Source organism: Patagioenas fasciata, chromosome 1 (assembly GCF_037038585.1).
Source record: "Patagioenas fasciata isolate bPatFas1 chromosome 1, bPatFas1.hap1, whole genome shotgun sequence".
Taxonomy (NCBI): Eukaryota; Metazoa; Chordata; class Aves; order Columbiformes; family Columbidae; genus Patagioenas; species Patagioenas fasciata.
Window position 1 is genome coordinate 10138162 of NC_092520.1, and position 19413 is coordinate 10157574.

The window sequence follows — 19413 nt, forward strand, 5'->3', positions numbered from 1 at the left end:
CTTGTATCTCCCGATCTCTTTTGAAGACAACTGCTATCAATGCAGTATGAGGTGATCAAACATCCCCTAGAGGTTATCATGTTGTGAATTTGTTGTCTGCTTGGGGTAGTGGAAGGATAATGAAGGAATTAAAAACTCTCTATCCCATGGTCTGTCATCAGCAGATAAGAAAGGAATAATAGAGCAACAGAGAATTCCTGTAATTTTATGTAATCCATCACAGCAGAGTTGGCCTTTTCTATCCAATAATTTATTTATTTCCCTTTGGTATTCAGTTCACTGTAACAAAGCTACAAAGAAAGTTTTGCTGCATGGTACAAGGAATGTGTACCTTTTGGACTGAATTCAACCTGTCATTGTTTGATGAGCTATCTGTGGTTATTTGCAGCAGAAGTGACTTCTCTGTAGCTGTATTGAGCTATGGGTTTTCTTCTGTGGTTAGGGATTTTTAATTCACTGAAGACGTACGTGTCTTGTTATACCTGGGCTATCATTGTGCTTTTCCCCAGCCTGAACAGATGTTGTTTGCTGTTGGAGCAGCAGTGCAACCAAGAATCATGGTATTTTATAACCTAGTGAAATCATCGTTCCAGTCCTTCCAGGGCTGTTGGTAAGGCTGCTGGGGTAAACTGTAAGTGGCACAAGCCGAGCACTCTTATATTGCTTTAAGATGGAGCTTGGTGAAGACTACTGCTTGGCTGAATGTTTTTTGACATTTGGTATTCATATATGGGCAATGCTTGCCAGCCTTATCCTCCCAAAGAAGAATGTCAAGTCTTTGTGTTTTCAGCTCTGCTGCACTCACTTGATGCTTGATTTTCCTGTGGTAATTATTTAACTGTCCAGCATCTTTCTGGTCAGAAAATAACAAAGAAAAAGACTAAGAAGAGGCAAAAGAACAAGTTAATCTGGTAGGAAATATTGGCATCTCACACAGTTTATGGCTTGTGGCATCATTTCAGCATGACACTGGTCTAGAAATTCAGTGACTTTATTAAGACCATTATAGGATTTCTCTCCTGCTCTTTAATTCTCACCTGTCTGCTTCATGGCAATGTACTACTCAACATTTTTGACCAATCTAACTTCACAATGGCCTGTTTAGTTGCTTCCTAAATTCATAGTGCCATAATTACTCTTCTAGTAATGTATCAGCAAGCACTTCTTGTAGAGTCTTGAATTTTGGGTTTTGATGTCTTTTTCCTTGTTTATCTTAGTCAATTTATCTCAATATTCTACCTACTACTTTTATTATTTCAACATAGATACAGGACATTTGTATGAGGTTCACAAGGCCAAGTGCCAGGTCCTGCGCTTGGATCACAACAAGCCCAGGTAGCACTACAGGCTGGGGAAGAGTGGCTGCCTGGTGAAGGATCTGGGGATGTTGGTCAACAGCAGCTGAATGTGAGCCAGCAGCGTGCCCAGGTGGCCAAGAAGGGCAACAGCATCCTGGCTTGTATCAGAAATAGTGTGGCCAGTAGTACCAGGGCAGTGACCATTCCCCTGCACTGGACACTGATGAGGCCAAACCTCAAATCCTGGGTTCAGTTTTAGGCCTTCCACTAGAAGAAGGACCTTGAGGTACTGGAGATAGTTCAGAGAAGGGAACAGAGCTGGCGAAGGGTCTAGAGAACAAGTCTGATGAGAAGCAGCTGAGGGAACTTGGGCTGTTTATCCTGGAGAAAAGGAGGCTGAGGGGAGACTTTATTGCTGTCTACAACTACCTGAAAGGAGGTTGTAATGAGGTGGGAGTTGATCTCTTCTCCCAGGTAACAGGATGGGAGGAAATGGCCCCAAGTTGCACCAGAGAAGATTTAGATTGGATATTAGGATAAACTTCTTCACTGAAATGGTTTTCAAGCATTGGAACTGGCTACCTAGGGCAGTGATTGAGCCACCATCCCTGTAGCTATTTAAAAGATGCATAAATGAGGTTCTTAGAGATGTGGTTATAGGTGGACTTGGCAGTGCTAGGTTAACACTTGGACTTGATCTTTAAGGTCTTTTCCAACATAAATGATTCTATGATTTTATGATGTCTCCTTCTCATATTTTGACTTACTGGCTTTTCATTTGTAAGCTTGTTGTTGACACCTTAGTTGGTGAACACCCTGTAGTGCTTTTTTGTCCTTGGAAGCCAGTCTTGTTGTCTCAGTCTTAGAATGATACTCTTAAGAGTCCACATCCTCTTTGCATTTTCCTTTCCAGATTCATCAGTGCGGTATCTACACAGCCCACTGTGTGTTGAACACACTGCAGAAATCTTGTGACAAGCACTTGAACCTACTCTTTACCTTACCAAACAGGCACAAATCTGAAGTCTCACTCTTTTCATATACATGTGAACACATATATGTTCACAGAATATATAAGAAAGAAGAAGTTAAATGTGGTAAGTTATGTGGAGGAAGTTTTGAATCCTTATTACAAAATTATAGTGAACAAGCATGCTGGTTGCTTTGTTTTAGCCCAAAAGAAGTACTAAATTCTAAGACTTGACTTACAAGCAGACAAACAGATAAAAGCAGATGGTGGTTTTAAGCTGAACTTCCCTGAAATAAATGTAAGTAAATAACATCTGTATATATGTGAAAGAAACCTGGCCTAATCCTTTTACCGTAACAAATGCCTCATGCACTCCACTGTGGTTTGGTCTTAAACTCCTACAACAGAAAAACAAGTCATGAAACAGCCCCAGAACAGACACAAAGGCACATTGCTCTTCTTAAAATTCCAGCCTTGTTCCCAAGGTTCATCCCTGCTGAGAGCAGAAGGAGGATGGAAGAAGGAAAAGACGACCCAGTCCAGGTATTAGTTCAGCTAAGTAGGGCCTAGAGAAGCCATGAACTTGCTTATCTCCTCTTGTCATGTTCTGCCTCTTTTAAGGACACTTTTAGATTATAACTGCTTCATGATCTAGGCAGCTGAAATAGGGTGAATATGATCATGAGGGCTTTTTTGAAAAAGCAACCTTCTACACTGAAACCAGTGATATTTTTGTCTCTGTTATCAGGTAGCATTTGTGGACTAAATGTGAAAGGAAGATCATACTCCAGACAGGCAGAGCAATTAGACTCCAAACTTTCCAAGAAATTGAGCTTTTACTTTTCTCATCACTAAGTGCCCTCATATTTCTGAAGGCATATAATGGAATTGTAAACCTTTCCTCATATGTAAACCCTAATTTTTTATTAAATCTGGGTTGGGATTTATTAGTTTATTAGTTTCTGAAGGTCATTGTACTGTAGTGATAATAGAAATTCAGAAGAAATACAGCTGAGAGGTACTAATAGAGCATGGCATACATTATTTTTTCTTGCAAACAAAAAAAATTGGATCCAGTGTTCTAGAGAATGCTTTAAAAATATTCTGCAATGAAGCAAGCTATTGCATATTGTTTTCAAAATCCATGTCTCCAAAGTGCAATGTAATTGCACCCTTTCTTTTGCTAAAACATTCTACACTTAAAACAATGCATTTTGCTCAAACAGCTGCCATGGAATTCTGCACTGAAAGAATTTACTTCAGGATATGGAGTTTTAGGTGGTTCAAAGACACAAGGTGAATTCCCATTATTTTTAGCTGGAAATGGGCACTTTACCTGCCACTGCATTATGGAATTATTACCCTTGGTTCTTCAACAGGAAATAAAACAAATCAGCAGTGTCTTTAGAAGATGTGTTTAGAAGATCATATGTGTGATAGTCTTTTATCTGAGGGCTGCAGTTCACATTCTATTCTTCACCGCATGCAATGCCATTATTCCAGATTCATGTCAGTTCAAGTAAGACCTGATTTTGCAATGGGATGGAGACAATTTCTAAAAAGGAAAGTGTGTTTTTTTGTTGGTTTGTATTGTTTTATATTTTGCATTTTTTTTTTTTGAGGGGGTTGCTGTTTTGTTTTGTTTTCCCATTTAGCAGGGAAAGTAAAACAAAATGAATTAGCTCGAAACAGAATGTAGCCAAACTTGAGGTAAGGCATTGATTTCTAGTGGTGACAATGGCAGACCACTAGAAACCATATTATTAAAGGATATAGAAAATTTTCTCAGATGTTCTGTTTGCAATTTGAGATTAGTTGTGAACCTGCAATGGTACCAGTAATGTGGTTTCTTACAATATCTATGAAAATAATACTTTGATATCTGGATTCTCAGCTGAACAACTTTGTTTTCTGTTGTTCAAGACTAGGTTATTATACTCTTTCCTCTTGACCTGAAAACCATCTATACCTCATCAATGAGACTGTGTTTGTTTCAAAAGACAATGATCAAACTAAACTAGAATGTATGTAACTATTATTTATAGCTGTAAAGTTAATTCTTTAGAACAACAGAGAGAGAGGTACTATCATTGCAGAATTTGTGTAGGAGCACACCAGGTTTGCAGAAAAAAATGCACTGAAAACATAGCTCTAGGTATTTCAGAGAAAAAAAAAATCCCATTTTTCAGTCATATCACAGAATTTTTTTAATACTGTTCAAAAAGTACCTGACTCTACATAAACACCAACTATAACATGATGTAGACAATCGAGAAACAAGCAAATGTATTTTTCAATGCTAAAATAAATTACATTTGTACAGGTAGAAAGCAAAACCAAAGCTGATGATAAAAATGTTAAATTTTATGAAAAATCATTTTCAGTTCACATCAAAAGAATAACTTTACATTCTCTATTTTTTAATTGTATAAGCAGCAACAACATAAAAAGAACACTCACAGAATGTTTGAAACCAGTTGTTCATAAGTTATTAGCAAATTAAAAAAAATAATTACAAGCACTTTTAGCCCACACAAATCTTTTAGAATTGGCACCGTCTTTCTAAAACATCTATATTCTATATAGATTTCTAATTACAAATACCACCAGCAGCTGCCATATAATCCTATTAGTACATGTAATATACATAGTATCTTTGTTCCCATTTGGCAGAATGGAGTGACTTAATGATTACTGTTTGTTTTTACTGTCATTACTCAGATGAGACAAAACCAGCCACAAACACCAATTCTTCACCTAAATGAATTTACTTACCTTTATACTTCACTGGTCTGTAAATTTTTTCCTTTTCACAGTATAAAATTGTAAGTGGCAATTGCAGAGATTGGAACAGAGGGTATAATAATAAACCATAGCAAAAAAAAATGAATTCAGATAATTCAGCTGAAGCCTTTAATATGTGCAGTGCACACTGAAATGAGTAGAAGATGAATGATTTTCTTGTGCATGGCAAGTATTGACTTCCTTTTATGAGATTCATGAAACTGCCAGAAAACTGTGACCTGTTTCTTATTTTTGGACATGTTCTCTCACATCCCTTAACACATTTAGTCAAAGTACAATCGTCCCATTGGGGTACCTGCTAGAGTAACAATGATAAAGAATGGTGGGAAGGTACTATTCACCAAGCCTAGCAAGTAGCTTCAGGAGTGAACCTAATAAAATACATCTACTGTTTGATTCGTAACAAAGTGAGAACAGCATCATGTCATTATCTTTCTGTGCTGAAGCAAACAGCAAGGATCTAGACTTGGTTGGCCAGTATCAAACTTTTATTTTCTTTACATGGATATTAATCTGGAGTGATTCCATTGACCTCACTAAGTTAAGGGACAATGCCTGTAAAGGACTTCAGCACTTAAAGTTATGCAGTGTAATACCTATTTTTTAACACTCTTTGGTTCTAGTGTGGAGTCCAGAACCCTTTGTTAAATGCCTAACCTTACCGTGAACAAGGAGAGAAATGTCTGAGATTACTCAAAGCAGTGTGAAAATGCAGTGTGAAGAAAGCACTAATTGTCATCTGGGACAGACTTCTTTTCATGGTCATACTTTTTCTTTCAAAGATAGGTAATCTTTGCAGAAGTTGGGTGGAGGAAAATGAAATTAGTACCTTTTTCTTTTCTGCAGCCTCAGAGAAGTGGGAACCCGAAGTTTAATTCCTTCACCTACCCAAGAAGACTCAGATTCCTCCTTTCTGTGGAGGGACCTGAGAACTCCAGATGGAAGACAAGATGGTTGCAGACAAAGGGGTAAGGAAGGGCACGTTTTCCCCTCTTGTCACTAAAGCACTTTTCAGGAAATTATCAAGGGGTTTTTTGAGCCACACATAGCACAGAAAAAATGTTGTCTCCACTTCTTCGTAGTTAAAATACTCACCTTGTCCCTGCTCCTGAGATTTTTAAAGTATTTTGTATCAAATGGTCATATACCATCCCTGATTATATCCAGTGTATGTCCTATCAGAGTGTAGAGTATCTGTTCCTTTTCTGCTCTGGAAGTCTTGAATTTGTTTCTATCTTGTGAAGTTACCTCAGTGAGATGAACAGAAGGTGCCCCAACACAGAGTCTTTAGAGTACTTTCCAGTCAGGAGGAAGATTTCAATCATCTCTGGCAATGGCTGGGTCTGAATTTAGATGTCTTATCTTTTACCTTTCTACTCTTAACCTCGAGGCTATTACAAAAACAGCAGTGTAACCAGACCCATAGCCTTAAAACAGATGATGATTTCTACTTCATTTTGTAGGAAATATGAGCCTGTTGGCCTACATGCTGTGTGCTGTGTGTACTCACTCATGGGGTATACAGAGTTTTAAACTAGGAACTGCTATTTTCTGGATCCCTCATACTTTTTAGCATGAGTATAATGTGTCAAGATCAGGAGAGCTTTGAGCATATGCAGATGCCTTAGTAAAGTGACAGTTGAACAGTGGGTTTAAAACTGATTTTTAAAGGTGGGTATTAAATTCTGCGGAAATCCTAACTTTAGGCACAAAAGTCTGTTTTTTTGGGGTCAGCCTTGACACTGATTTCCAATACAATAAAAAAGTCATGGTCACATTATTCATCCTGAACATAGCACTCTGATTTCCCCTAAGGACCCAACATTTTCTGTATGCTGTCTGTTACTATCATGTTTATTTCCTCTCACCTCATAAATGATGTATAATACACAACAGCAAAGTTACACACTTTCCAGTACAGAATTTACACCTGCAGCCATGTTCTCTCTCGGTTTGGACTTGGTTTCTCTGAAGAAAACATCCCCAGGTTAACTCTGCTATCATCCAGTGTCTAAATCATGGACTAGCCCCCCCATTTACTCTTTTTGGAGGTCTTATTGTCCCAGTTTCATTCAAAAAGTTTTCCTTTTACAAACATAGCAACTGAATAAACATCCAAGCAAGCTAACATGATTTTTTTTGCTTTTAAAACCTTTGACAGTTAATTTTTAATTAGCATTGAACTTTTATTTCACTTTTGTAGCTGGAAATCAATGGAAGAAGCCAGCACTTTGTGATCAGCCAGGCTCCCATGAAAGATCAGCAAGTGCTTTGTGGACCGTGGTCTAAAGATCTCTGGTCTAAGGTATCTGTATGAGTCTAGGCACCAAATGTTCAGATAGAAGTACAAGGAAGCACATCTCCAGTCGTGCAATTATTCTTCAGAGCCAATTAAAAAATACAGTTCTTCTTCAGTATTGCTAGCACTTCTTCCCAACTGGCCTGCCAGAGTGATTTCAAAAGCACAGATTCCAGAACTGGTTACACCTTCACTCTTCAGGGTTGGCTTCACACACAAAAGAAATAAGTGATTTTCTGAGGTCCCTGTGGCCAAGAATGACAATAGTTTCAACTCCTTTAATTCCCTTTCTGGCAGCAGTACTGAATTGGAAGGTAATTTCAAGCCATTCATTTGGTACTTGCACATTCTCCAGTTAGATTGGAAAGTGTTCATGATTGCAACCTTTGCTTTTATGGCTGAGAAACTCTGCTTTTATATCTTAATGTCCTAAACAGTGACTAGCATACAAACAGCAGAATTAAATCATAATGTCTGTCATTCATAATTTTTTTTTTTTTTAAATTTAATTTTTTTTTTTTTTTGCTACCAAACCCACTGGCAAAGTACTTTCCTGTCTTGGAAATCTCCCACTGGGCTCCTTTGAATTACTGCTACAATCACTACATAATTGTTATCTTCTTCCCTAAAAACCTTTTCCTCCCTTTGATAAAATCCAAACCTATCATACAAAGGTGACACTGGTGCATGCCAGCCTGTACAATTAAAATGGATTCTGCCTTCTTTAAATGCCACTAAGGATATCTTTCATTAAAGACAGACCAACAACAGGGAGGTACAATCTCAGCAGGGTCCATCCTTTGTTCCTTGTGCAATTAAAATTTCTTCTGTGGCTAATGGGTATACAAAAGATGCATGACTCCTCCCAAAGTGAGAGTGAGCAAAAGTATTTAAAATTTGGATTATGTCACATTAGTGTTTTAGCCTCTTAAGACTTGTACTCAGGTGTTAGACTGAGAGATTTTGGTCTGTGTGTGCATGCATGCACACACATATGTGTATATCATCTTGGCAATCCAAATGGAAGATGCCAAGAAGCTCTGAGAAACAACTGTGGCCAGGATTGTGCAGAATTGCAATTTGGGAGTAGAAGACATATATTTATGCTGAGTCATGGTTTGACAGTTTCTATATCTCACTCTCTTTTACTAATTTTATTTTTAAGGAAAAGTTTTTTATGTATGTCTCTGTAATTTCCACTATTGATTATTTCATAGTCTAGTGAAGCCCACAGATTTTAGCAGAAATATGTAAATATTAAGTGTCCACCAACATAAGACAAGACTATGGAAATGGGAACCTAAAGGAGTAGGTAAAGATCAAGGTGGAGAATGTTCCAGTAAGGACATTGGTCAACAGCTTAAAGAGACCAGATAGTAATAGAATCCTTTTGAAATTCACACCAACTGTCCCACTACTCTCTGTATATATCAAAACAGTATTGCACTGATGGAAAACATATATTATCATATATCTTTCATGAACAACATTTAAGTGATCTAGACTCCCTAAATGAGAACATTTGTGTCACAGACTGGTTGGACATGCCCTTCCCTTAAATGTGGGCTGTAACCCGTGAAAGATGTTTTCCCCTAAAGACATGGGCAGCCAGGGAATGATGAGACAGGCTAGTTCTGTGAACCAGGAGGGCAAAACCAAGCTCTGGTCTGGAAACCATACAGCTGCACAGAACTGAGTCCACACTAATCAGTCATGCGAGGAGGCAAGAACTACATATAAGCAACAAGGACCTGCAGTCATGACTTGGTGTATCTACTTGCCTTCTGGAGTAGAGCTGTTTTGTGACCTGGCGGTTCATGCTATAGATGTAGCTAGTAAGCGACTGTACCTGGCAAAATAAGCATGCCCACAGACTGCACTTGGATAACGCTGCCTTGTGCAGGATGTACAGAGTCACTAGAGTAACTCTGTGAGGTGCTGGCCTAGATTCAGTCATCTATTTTTGTAATGTTGTTGAGCAACAGATTGGGGTGCAGCACATAATGGTGAAACTAGCTTCCTAAACGAATAGCAAGTGCTCTTGGCTAAAGTATGTGCATGTGCTTTCATAATTTTTTTTGTTTGTCTGTTTGATCAAGTATTTGTTACTTTGGACATGGGGGAGAAAACATGGGTATGAATTTTAATTACAAAATATTTGCTATCTTTGAATAAATAAGATCTAGAGGTTTTGAAAATGAAACATAGCAGCCTTATTTCAAGGCTCACTTCCATGAGGCTGTCTTCTATATAAGGCTATATCAACTCAATTTTGAACTGAAGTACATCACTCACTACTATCCTTGAATAAAATAAAACAAACCCATAAAAGTTTGGCACCTGAGGACAGCTATGTCATGAAGGAGAGAGCCAATACAATGTGCGTTTAGGGCCTGGCTTACAAGTTCTATGTAATTACACCTATCAAAAATTATTTATCTTCTATTTAAACTTTAAAACTCTTCCCTGCCTGTATTAAAAAAGTGCTGTGACAGTATGAAGTGCACTAATCCGTACTACCTTGATATAGGAAAAAAACATGAGGAATCCCCTTGCTTCTTCTGTGAGTTGCTAAGAAACAAAGAAAGACTCCGTTGGTTCATAACTCATCAGGTCTTCTCTGTTTTAACTTTTACTTTGTATTGCTTTGAAAGTATTTTTTTTTTGTCACAGTTCATAGCTGCAAGGCATCAGCAGCTAAATGAAGTTAAAATTGTTGCTTATTAAAGAGTAGCTAAATCACCTCTAAGCAGATTTTGACACAGAGTTTTTTTCCCTATAAATAAATTATGATTATGACAACCTTTCCACTGACAGCTTTCATCATAATCCAGATTGGTCTCCTAGAATACTGTCATTCAAAGTGTGGAGAAAAACATTGGAGTTTTTACCTGTTCCTTACAAGCAAATATTATGGGAGCCCAAATAAGTATTTTAATTGCTGTTAGCATAAGAACGTCCATAAAAATGTGTTAATTTCAGTAGGGAGTGCAGCTATAATATAGCTTCATAGTGCTGCTAGAAAGAGAATATTCACCTCAACAACTTGCCCTGATAAGGGAATTACAAAACAGTACTCCAGAAAATATTTTTTGCTACTTCGTTATTAGTTGGCAACATGGTGAAATAGTCAGGAAATCTTCCTTGGGTTTTGTTGCTGTGAAGGTGAATCCAATGTCAGCAAATCGAATTTTTGATACTGATAGAAGAGAATTTCACAAAGAAATGTGTAGGTTCAGAAGTCATTGGTAAAGCCCTCCATATTGCAGTCACTCACTGCAAAGCCTCAGCTTAGTGTTATCCACGTGTAACGTATCACGGACACAATATGCTTCAGCATAAAGTTTGGTAGTTAGTGAACATACATTACTACTTTTTGAGATCTTCATAGAAAAAAAAAAAGAAAGCTTGACAGATTGGTCCCAGATTTGAGTCTGTTAGAAAATGTACATTCAATGTTTGGTCTTCTATTCTTGATAAAAGATCAAGGTTCACTTCTGGGTAAGGAATCAGAGTAAACAAACAAACCATTGTACAGTTGTTTACAATCTAGTTTTCCCCCACCCCGTATATTGTACACACGGTTCATTGTAATACTAAAGCAAAGCACTTGGTATGTAACTGATTTAATAGACTCCTTATAAGCCCTCAAAAATAGATTCAGTGTTTCTGAAAAGCCCATGTTTTTTTTAAGGCCACGATAATCTGCCAAGAGTCATTTTGTCTTTAGAACAGCATAATTAATCTGTTTCTGTTTATCAAGTAATTCCTCTTCTTCCTCTCTGTTTCTCACAAGATGACCCAACGCCTCTCTATCTGCGTAAACACTGGAGATCTTGAAGGCTCGGCTGTCCCCTTGCTTCTTGCTTGTAGTCATTGAGATCCAACGTTGTCTTGAACTACATTCACAGCGAAGACGAACTTTGAGTATAATCTCTGATGAGAAGCGTGTCATACTTTGGGGAGGACGGCATACAGAGAGCTGATTCGGAAACTGGAGAGCTGGGAGATGCACTTCCAGAATCGATGGAGTCTCTAAAAGGAGAAGGAGGAGTTAAAGCTACCAACTCCTCAAGGTCTTGCTTGGCTGATGGGGTCTCTGAAGTGCCTTCTTTGATGCTGCCACTTGAAGGTTTCCGAGCTGACTGCGAAGCTCCATTGACTTCAATGGCAGGAAGCGGTTGGACCTCTGCAAATGTGGTCATTGTCGTAGGGAGCTGGATTTCCCGTGGGATCAGGTATGAAGAGCAGAGAGGAGTGGCCACCATTGTCCCTGGAGTGGCTGTTGAAAGCATCATATTGTTCAGCTCACTGATGTTGGCTGTAAAGCGAGTAACCACACTACTGATCTGCTCCATAAGGGAACCTTGAGAGGAGCTACTTCGCTGAGGAGGCTCTGACCGGAAGGTAGGGGCGTCATCTTCTGTTCGGCTAACGGAGGCAGTTCTGTGGCTCAAGGTGCTGATAGGTGAGGGAGTCTGCGGTCGGTACTGAGCTGGGTATTGCTCTTCTGCTTCCGAAACATCGTAAAGCGTTTTGGCACTGGCCTCAGGAAATGTAGCACTGCTACTGTGTCGGCTACTATCTGTGCTTTTAGAAAAAGGCTTGATCACTGCAGTTTGATTGGGGTTCTCTTTTTTGTTGATGTGAATTGACAGCCGCTGCCACAGGTGTGCTCCTCTGCTGCTCTTCTCATTCTGGGCCCAGGAAACTGATTTCCCATTAGAGCTGTAAACAGAAATGAGATAAGATAGTAACTTGCATCCAAGTTAAAAATATAATCACTGTAGCTATACCATGGGTATGTGGCATCCCAGAGCTTATATTCTTCATAAAGCTGACTGTAATTTCATCTATATCTACGTGTATATCTACCTGTTCCAATATATCTGTCTTTTATATCTATATGTTCTAGGAAAACAAGCAGAGTGTGCCAGCTCATTTCACAGACCATTTGTGCATCCAGCTGTGACCTGCTCTGTGCTAGCCGATGGCCACTGCTGCTGCCTATTGCTGCCCTCGGGACATGGGCAGTGTCCACCTTAGAGGAGGGAACAGCTTGATGGTTTCCTTTCTGTTGGATTGGTGTCAGGAAGGGGAGCTGCGGGACTGAGGGATGCATGGAGGAGTGAGGAAGAGGTAGATGATTGAGGGGAATAGATAAGAGACCTGGACTGGTTGGGTTGCAGGGGGCAGGTATTTAGGCTGGCCTGGGAACATTCAGTGGTGCAGGGCTTGGTGTAGGGTGATAGCCATGGATTCCTGCTATGGGGCAGGGAATATAGACTGGGACATGGTGAATCATAGTCTGTTATGGTTGGAGAAAAAATATCTGTTTATATCCCAGTACTTGGAAGTACTGGAGCAACACTCAGAAAGGGGCTATACTTGTTGTGGGTAGAAAGATCCTTCTAACGTATGATCTCTTCTTCATCAAGATGCTCGGTAAATTAGCCACCACTAGCTTAAAGATTGTTTTGTTTTGTTTTGTTTAATTACAGGTCAGCTCAGAGGATAAAACTGTATTAGTAACAGGAAAGAAATAATGGACAAGCTATACAAGCAACTCCTCATGGTGACCTGAGTTTGGAGACAGAAATAAACATTTTGCTCTACTCTTCTGTAAAATGAGTCCTCTTAGGGTAATTTATCTTCAGATCCCATCATATCTTAATCTCTATCAAAGTTGCTTCTTTTTCTACTCTTGCTACCTAAGGAAAGCCAACTGCAGCACTTATAGATAATGAAACCACTTCTTTCCTTTCACATCTTCCTTAGGCAGATGAGCTGGTATTTATATATATATATATATATATACATATATATATATTAACCTGTGGTTCTTGGGATTAAGAAAGACCATTAGAAATATTTCTTAGCTGTAACAGACAGACTCTGAAATGATGTAAACAGGAAAAACATAGTCTTCACATACAAATAAGTGTGACATATACAAAATGCAACATAGCTTTAAACAATTCACTTTAGTTTCCAAAACATTTGCTACAGCCATTTAGGATTTTTGGAAAGACAACCATATCGGAGACCCTGGCAGAGTATCACAAATTTGCTATTTATTTGTTTGCTTTTTAAAGCCTGAAATAGATATACTCACACATGTTAGCCTGCAGTGTAACAGTTTGCAAGACACATAGTTTACTAAACACAGATGACTTTATACCAGCCTTCATGTTCAGTTTAATAGCTCTTCTAGTCATCTAAAAACAAAGTTGTGTGCTAAGTGTAAACAAAACCGTCTTGTCAGTTCACATCCATGACTACATTACATGGAGCTGCAATGGATCATGTAACACAACAAACGCCAACAGCTTTCCCCTTCAAAAGCAGCATGACAGAATCCAGCAGACAAACACAACGTAAACCAGTGGGTATACTCTATGAGTATATAAGGGCTCCCCCTGTTCCTTGCAGTGATCACCAGGGTTTTATCTGGATCTTGGAAGTTAACTACTATGCACCTACCCTCAAAATGCCAGGCAGAACAGAACAGCTGGTGGCTTGTAACCTGCTGTTCAATCGCTTCCTTTTGCTCTGCCTCAGAGCAAGGGGGAAAAGCAAAATCTAACCTGTTGTACTGATCAGTTTGGCTCTGTCGATGTGCTTCTCAGTTGAATGGATGCTGGGACTAACCTCTTCCAGAGGTTGACTCTGAGGATTGCATGCTCCTCTCACTGAAACACGTACTAAGTGTGTGTTCAGAACTGTTTGAGAGACCTGAACCCTTGGTCATGCTGAGTCTTGAGTTCAGTGAGAGCTCAATGCCAGCAACAGAAGCAGGCTTTGGATCCTCTGGGAGCTGAGATCTTGCCTCTAGTTCTGATATAATGACCATGAGACCTTCTCCTAGCACTTACTGAGTTTGAGCTGGACCAGGAGGCTGGGTGATCTGGCATCATCGACCTTGATCTGGCAGAAGGAAAGGACCTAGTTCCAGTCCTGGGTGTCCTACCTGGTGGGGTTTCTTAACTCCTGCTGAATTCAGACCTCAGAGGGGTCTGTGACAGACCTGCCTGCCACAGAGGTGAAATAAATACCATTAAATCGAAGGATTAGTCCATGTAAATAGAAACGCTTGCCTGAAGAACTAGGTATATTCTAGCACTTCTCCTGGCTTCAGGTGCAGGAGTAGTACAGATGTTCAAACTCTAAAGCTTTAAGTGTGTACATGAACACTAGATGCATGTAGTCAAATTCAGTTGGTTGAAGGTCAGCTTGTAAGAGATTGTGAAGGGAACACATTGCTCCCTCCCTGGTCACCATTCCAAGGACAATTATAAAGCAGGGATATGAGGCTGAGGGAAAGGAAAAGGATGAAATCTGGGGATATGTCCTGCCCTGGGGAAGGACAGCTGGCAGTTAAATCTTCAGTGGAGCATCTGTCACCATCCCCCCTGAATCCCAGTTTGGTTTTGGGTCAGTCTTGGCTGATGCAGTCTTTTACTGCCTTTGTGCTGTGCCCAAGAGTAATCGAGCTGCATGTGTGGCTCTCATAGAGATCCCAGGGCTTTAAAGGAGATCCAGTGTCTGTTTGATGTAAATTTGATGCAAAAGCTTGAAAGACTTGACTATTATTCATTGAAAATTCCTTGATATAAAAAACTGAATAGGAAATAAGCAGCAATGTATCAGTAAGGAATAAATCCTATAGTTAAAATCCTAGTAGTTTGCTCAGCAATAACTGGAATTATTTCAGAAATGCATCATCCACTTTATCATGTTGCACCTACTTACTATAAAGTCAACACTCTGGACTGAAATGTGGATTAATTTATCACCTCTGTGAAAGGAGCACCACTTGTTTTTGTTATATTGTTATGAAGCTGGGTTATTGGTAAATTCCTGTGATAGTACTTCACAATTCTGCTCTAATTGCATATTGCTAAACTGTCAACTGGAAACCACCGCAATGCATGCAATTTAAAAATAGAGAAATAAAGATAGACCAGAGACATAGACTATGACGTCTACTAATGGAATTGTTTACATTTATTATGCCCAGCCCTGCCATAACCCTTTGATAATGGCAAATGTTAGTTCAGTGAAATTTTAAGGTTTTCTTGCAAACAGATTTTGGCAGAATTACACATTTGATCTCCCAAAGGAATCCCACTGCTAAGTTTGGTTGAATACACATATTTTTTTTTATCCCACTCTGCTTTTCTGCTGGCACATTGCACTGAGTAGAGCAGAGCAGAGTACAGGTCGTATCTAGAGAAGGGCAAACTCCAATCAGTGACATAATTTCCAAAACAAAATACTTTTTTTTTTTTTTCACTATAGGTTAGTTATCTTCAGTTTTATGTATGAAAAGGATTTCCTCAGAACAAGTCATACTAATTGTTTCTCCAGTCTCTTTACTAAAAGCTGCTTTGATTTTGATAGCTAGGCTTTTTCCCAGCCTGCTAGACCTACAATGCAAGCACAGGTGCATGTGTATTTTGTTTCCCTAGTCTTGTCACTTGAGTCAATATCAGATCAATATGCACCTTGGTTGTGGTAACCCAAGTTCTTCAGCCTTGGGAGAACAAAATGCCTTACAACATGCTAAAACACTGAAATGAAGTAAAAGTATGAAGTGTAGAACTCCAGTTTACCTGTCTGAAAAAGTCATAGTTTCTCCTGGGACTGTAGGACAGCCCGGATGACTGGCTAAAACAGACGTACAACTCTAAGGTGTCTAAACTAGATCAGTTCTACCGCTGTAATGGTTCATTTTGTTGCCATGTTGAATAGCTTTTAAGGAAATCTCTATGTGCCTCTGTAACTGCTTCCCTGGGTGAAAGCCAGTTCTGTCACACACAAATAGCTTGCTAGTGATATATCGCTCAAGTCATTTAGTTTAAATTATTTCCATGTTGCTTGTTCTATGGAGATAAATAACAACAAAACACAAAAGAAGAATGATACATTGCAAAAATCATCTTGTCCTGTCCTGAGTTCTAGAAGTAAACAACATATTTTGCAATTATTATGCATAGAGAGTTGTTTTCTGTGAACATCAGCAAGGGCATTTATTTATATTACTCCATGAACTGTAATCTGTTGATATCTCCTTTCCTTATGAAAATCATAGCTGGCATTTATAGGAATGACTTTAATCTATAAGGATGAAAGAAACTACAAAGTGAGAGAGAGTTGATGGACAGAAACTTTGCCAATGACCTCCCAGCACAGTCACCAGCGATACTAATGCTGGCAGCTGTTTCAGCAGCATGCCTGGTTAGAATGGGAAATGAAGTGTCTGGTGTCTGAATGAAACATTTCCAGGATGCCTATTATCATGACCTACAATGCAAAAAATTATTTTGATACCAGATGTAACTTCTTTCCTCTATTCCTGTGACCTTGTTGCAATTGTTAATTAAGGTAGCTAGTGCTGGGTTTTGCTTCTCATCTGAAAAATGTCACTTCAAGCACCTCTGAGCACATCTCTGCTACACTGGAGCATCCTATTCACAGGATGGAGGGAGGACAATGCTACCTCTTGAACTGTGTGTTCTGTTTCCTGCTACACAAAGCTTTGAGATGCTTTCAACATTGCTTAGTCAACATGTTTGTCAAAGGGTTGATTTGAATTCTCTTCTCTGAAAAGAGCGCACAATTGGAGGAATTTCAGGTGTTTGGCATGCCTGATAAATTATTACAGAGATATTTATGCACATGTGACTTAGCAGCAGGAAAATTACTCTTGTGGATTATTGAGTAGTTTCTTATTCATTGCATGTAATCAAATCAGAAATGCAAATATGATGCAAGGAATGCAAAAACCCATGATGTTGTGATGTCTGCTTTGCAAAAGCCTCATGAAACATCCCGTTCTATGACTGATTTTATCAGATATATGTGAATGATGCTCACGAGTGATGCAAGATGTAATAACTTGTCTTAATCAGAAATAGCCTTTCAAAGCATCACATAGTATACCCATCACTGCTATTTTATATCACTTTTCATCTTGAAAATTTCCAGGCCTTTTGTGACACTAATGTACAGAGATAGCTAGGTCCTAATGTGAAAAATATCCACACTAGGTTTGGAACACAAAATATTGTATGGGGGATCTGAAAACATGAGCTGAGCAATACCAGTTTTTAGGCTAAAGGATGTAAGTAAGGTTTGGTCAGTACCATAAGACTACTTCATCCCAGGAGATGATGAGATTTTTTAATTATTCACAAATGATCAGACCTCTGCATCTGTTGTTTTCCATCTGTGCTTCATCCCAGTGACTTCTAGCACTGGTCTGATACTGAGACAGGAGAATGACACCTACTTCCCTTTCTGCAACTACTACACTGTCTTGGGGAGGTTGCCAGGCTATTCAGTGACAACTCAACGTAGCTCATGAGATTTGACAAGAACCACTGGCCAGGACACTGCGGCTGGAGACAACAAAACACAGCCAGCAAATGCAATTGCACTCTCTGTTAAGCAGCAGGTGTTCTTAACTGTTTGAGTAGGTCTTGTAGCTGACAGTCTTGCTGTGGAACTATTAGACTGACACAGTTTCCAGACTTTTTGACTGTTAGGGCATCCTCTTTAACAGGAAGCTTTTTCTCCTCTCTACTTGATTCAGATCGATTACAGTCTGGAATGCAAACAGATTCTTCACTGTGAAGATATAAAATATAAAAAAATAAGTTTTTCAAGTGTATATATATATGGCCAGGCAAAACAGACCTGAATACTGTACAACAAAATACAGTTGTTTGACATTTACATGTACTTTTCTGCTCCTCAAAATTCTCTTATGTAGTGACTCCAGATAGCTTTTAAATGAAGACTAAATATCACTGAAGGCAATGTAATGTAGTAAAAAAAAACAACTAGACAACACACAGACAAAAAACAGAATCCCAGCTGACAAAAAATAACAAATGTGTATAAATTTTGTATGATACTCAGCAATTAATGTTCCTGATGTTACTTAAACAGCAGGAGTTCCCCAGGTGTGTGATATGTGGCGTTATAGCTGATAGCCTTTTGTACATGAGTGAATATTGTTGTACCCAAGGGGAAAGTAACACTGCTCAAGTGTTTTATTGAACACCCTCCTACAACGATGAAATTCACCTGTGATGCAACACTTGGGAAAAGTAAAGGTATAATTTGGTCATGATGTGTTCTAAGCTTACACTTGTAAATACCTTACAGGGGTCAATAAGTAGATCTTTTAATAAACAATGAACAAAATGCTTTTAACTTGTAGCAGAGTGTAACACGATGATAACATGCTTAATAAGAGTATTGTTTCATGGCGGATTTATAACCATCAGCTTTATAATACATGAGGCTTATTCATTTATTAATGGAGATGCCTGGAGAAATGGATTTTGTGCCCTATGGAAGAGTTCAACATTTGGAAATCTGACTGGACTCAAGATTAGATGAATACATGACATCTCCAAGTATTTCACAGAATTAAATAGTTTTAAGTATTTCAATACAAAAACATATTGAAACAGTTCATCCCAGTGACACCCAAAAGATGTAATATTTGATATTCATTAAAGTTGTAACATTGGTGTATAATGTCATGCAATATATAATAGCCAGAACAAAATTGAAAATAAATATATAAATTAAATTAAATGGAGAAAGTTATGAAAAAGTTCTGAAATCTATTTAAAATTAGTATGAAACCTTTCCTTAAAAACGCTCTAAAACTCAACACTTTCCCCCAAGATATTTTGATAGAGAATGAACATTTTCATATTGAAAAAGTGCTCATCAGTTTTTCTCTTCTCTTTCCAAAAGCTCTTTTTATTCTGAAAGCTTCTTTGGTTAAGCCTACTCTAACCCCCAAATATGTAGTTGGATCACCATTCCACAGGCATTCTGGAGCTGCTTACTCCAAGTTCGAATGCTGTCCTGCTTCATCTGCTCTACTGGTTGAGTCAGGTGTAAGGCTTCTCCTACCAAAAGCACCATATTATGACAACATCACACAGGACACGTGGTTTGGATCACTCGAATGAACATGGTGCAGGTTTTTTTTGGCAGTCAGATGGAACACAGAA

At 38.8% G+C, this 19413-nt stretch overlaps 1 protein-coding gene across 5 annotated transcripts in view; it reads right to left on the bottom strand.

The window, feature by feature from the left end:
- Positions 1–4449: 4449 nt before the first annotated feature.
- The window catches only part of GRM5 (glutamate metabotropic receptor 5), a 264073-nt gene continuing 249109 nt past the window's right edge, over positions 4450–19413 (bottom strand). For 3 of the 5 annotated variants that reach the window (XM_071802656.1, XM_065832659.2, XM_071802697.1), the window contains exons 10-11: positions 17843–18004; positions 4450–12100 (exon numbers count right to left, since the gene is read on the bottom strand). In XM_071802656.1, coding sequence (XP_071658757.1) covers positions 11278–12100; positions 17843–18004 — 985 coding nt within the window. In that variant the 3' untranslated portion in view covers positions 4450–11277. The remainder of the gene's footprint in view (positions 12101–17842; positions 18005–19413) is intronic. The other 2 variants (XM_065832650.2, XM_065832643.2) reach the window with 1 other exon arrangement.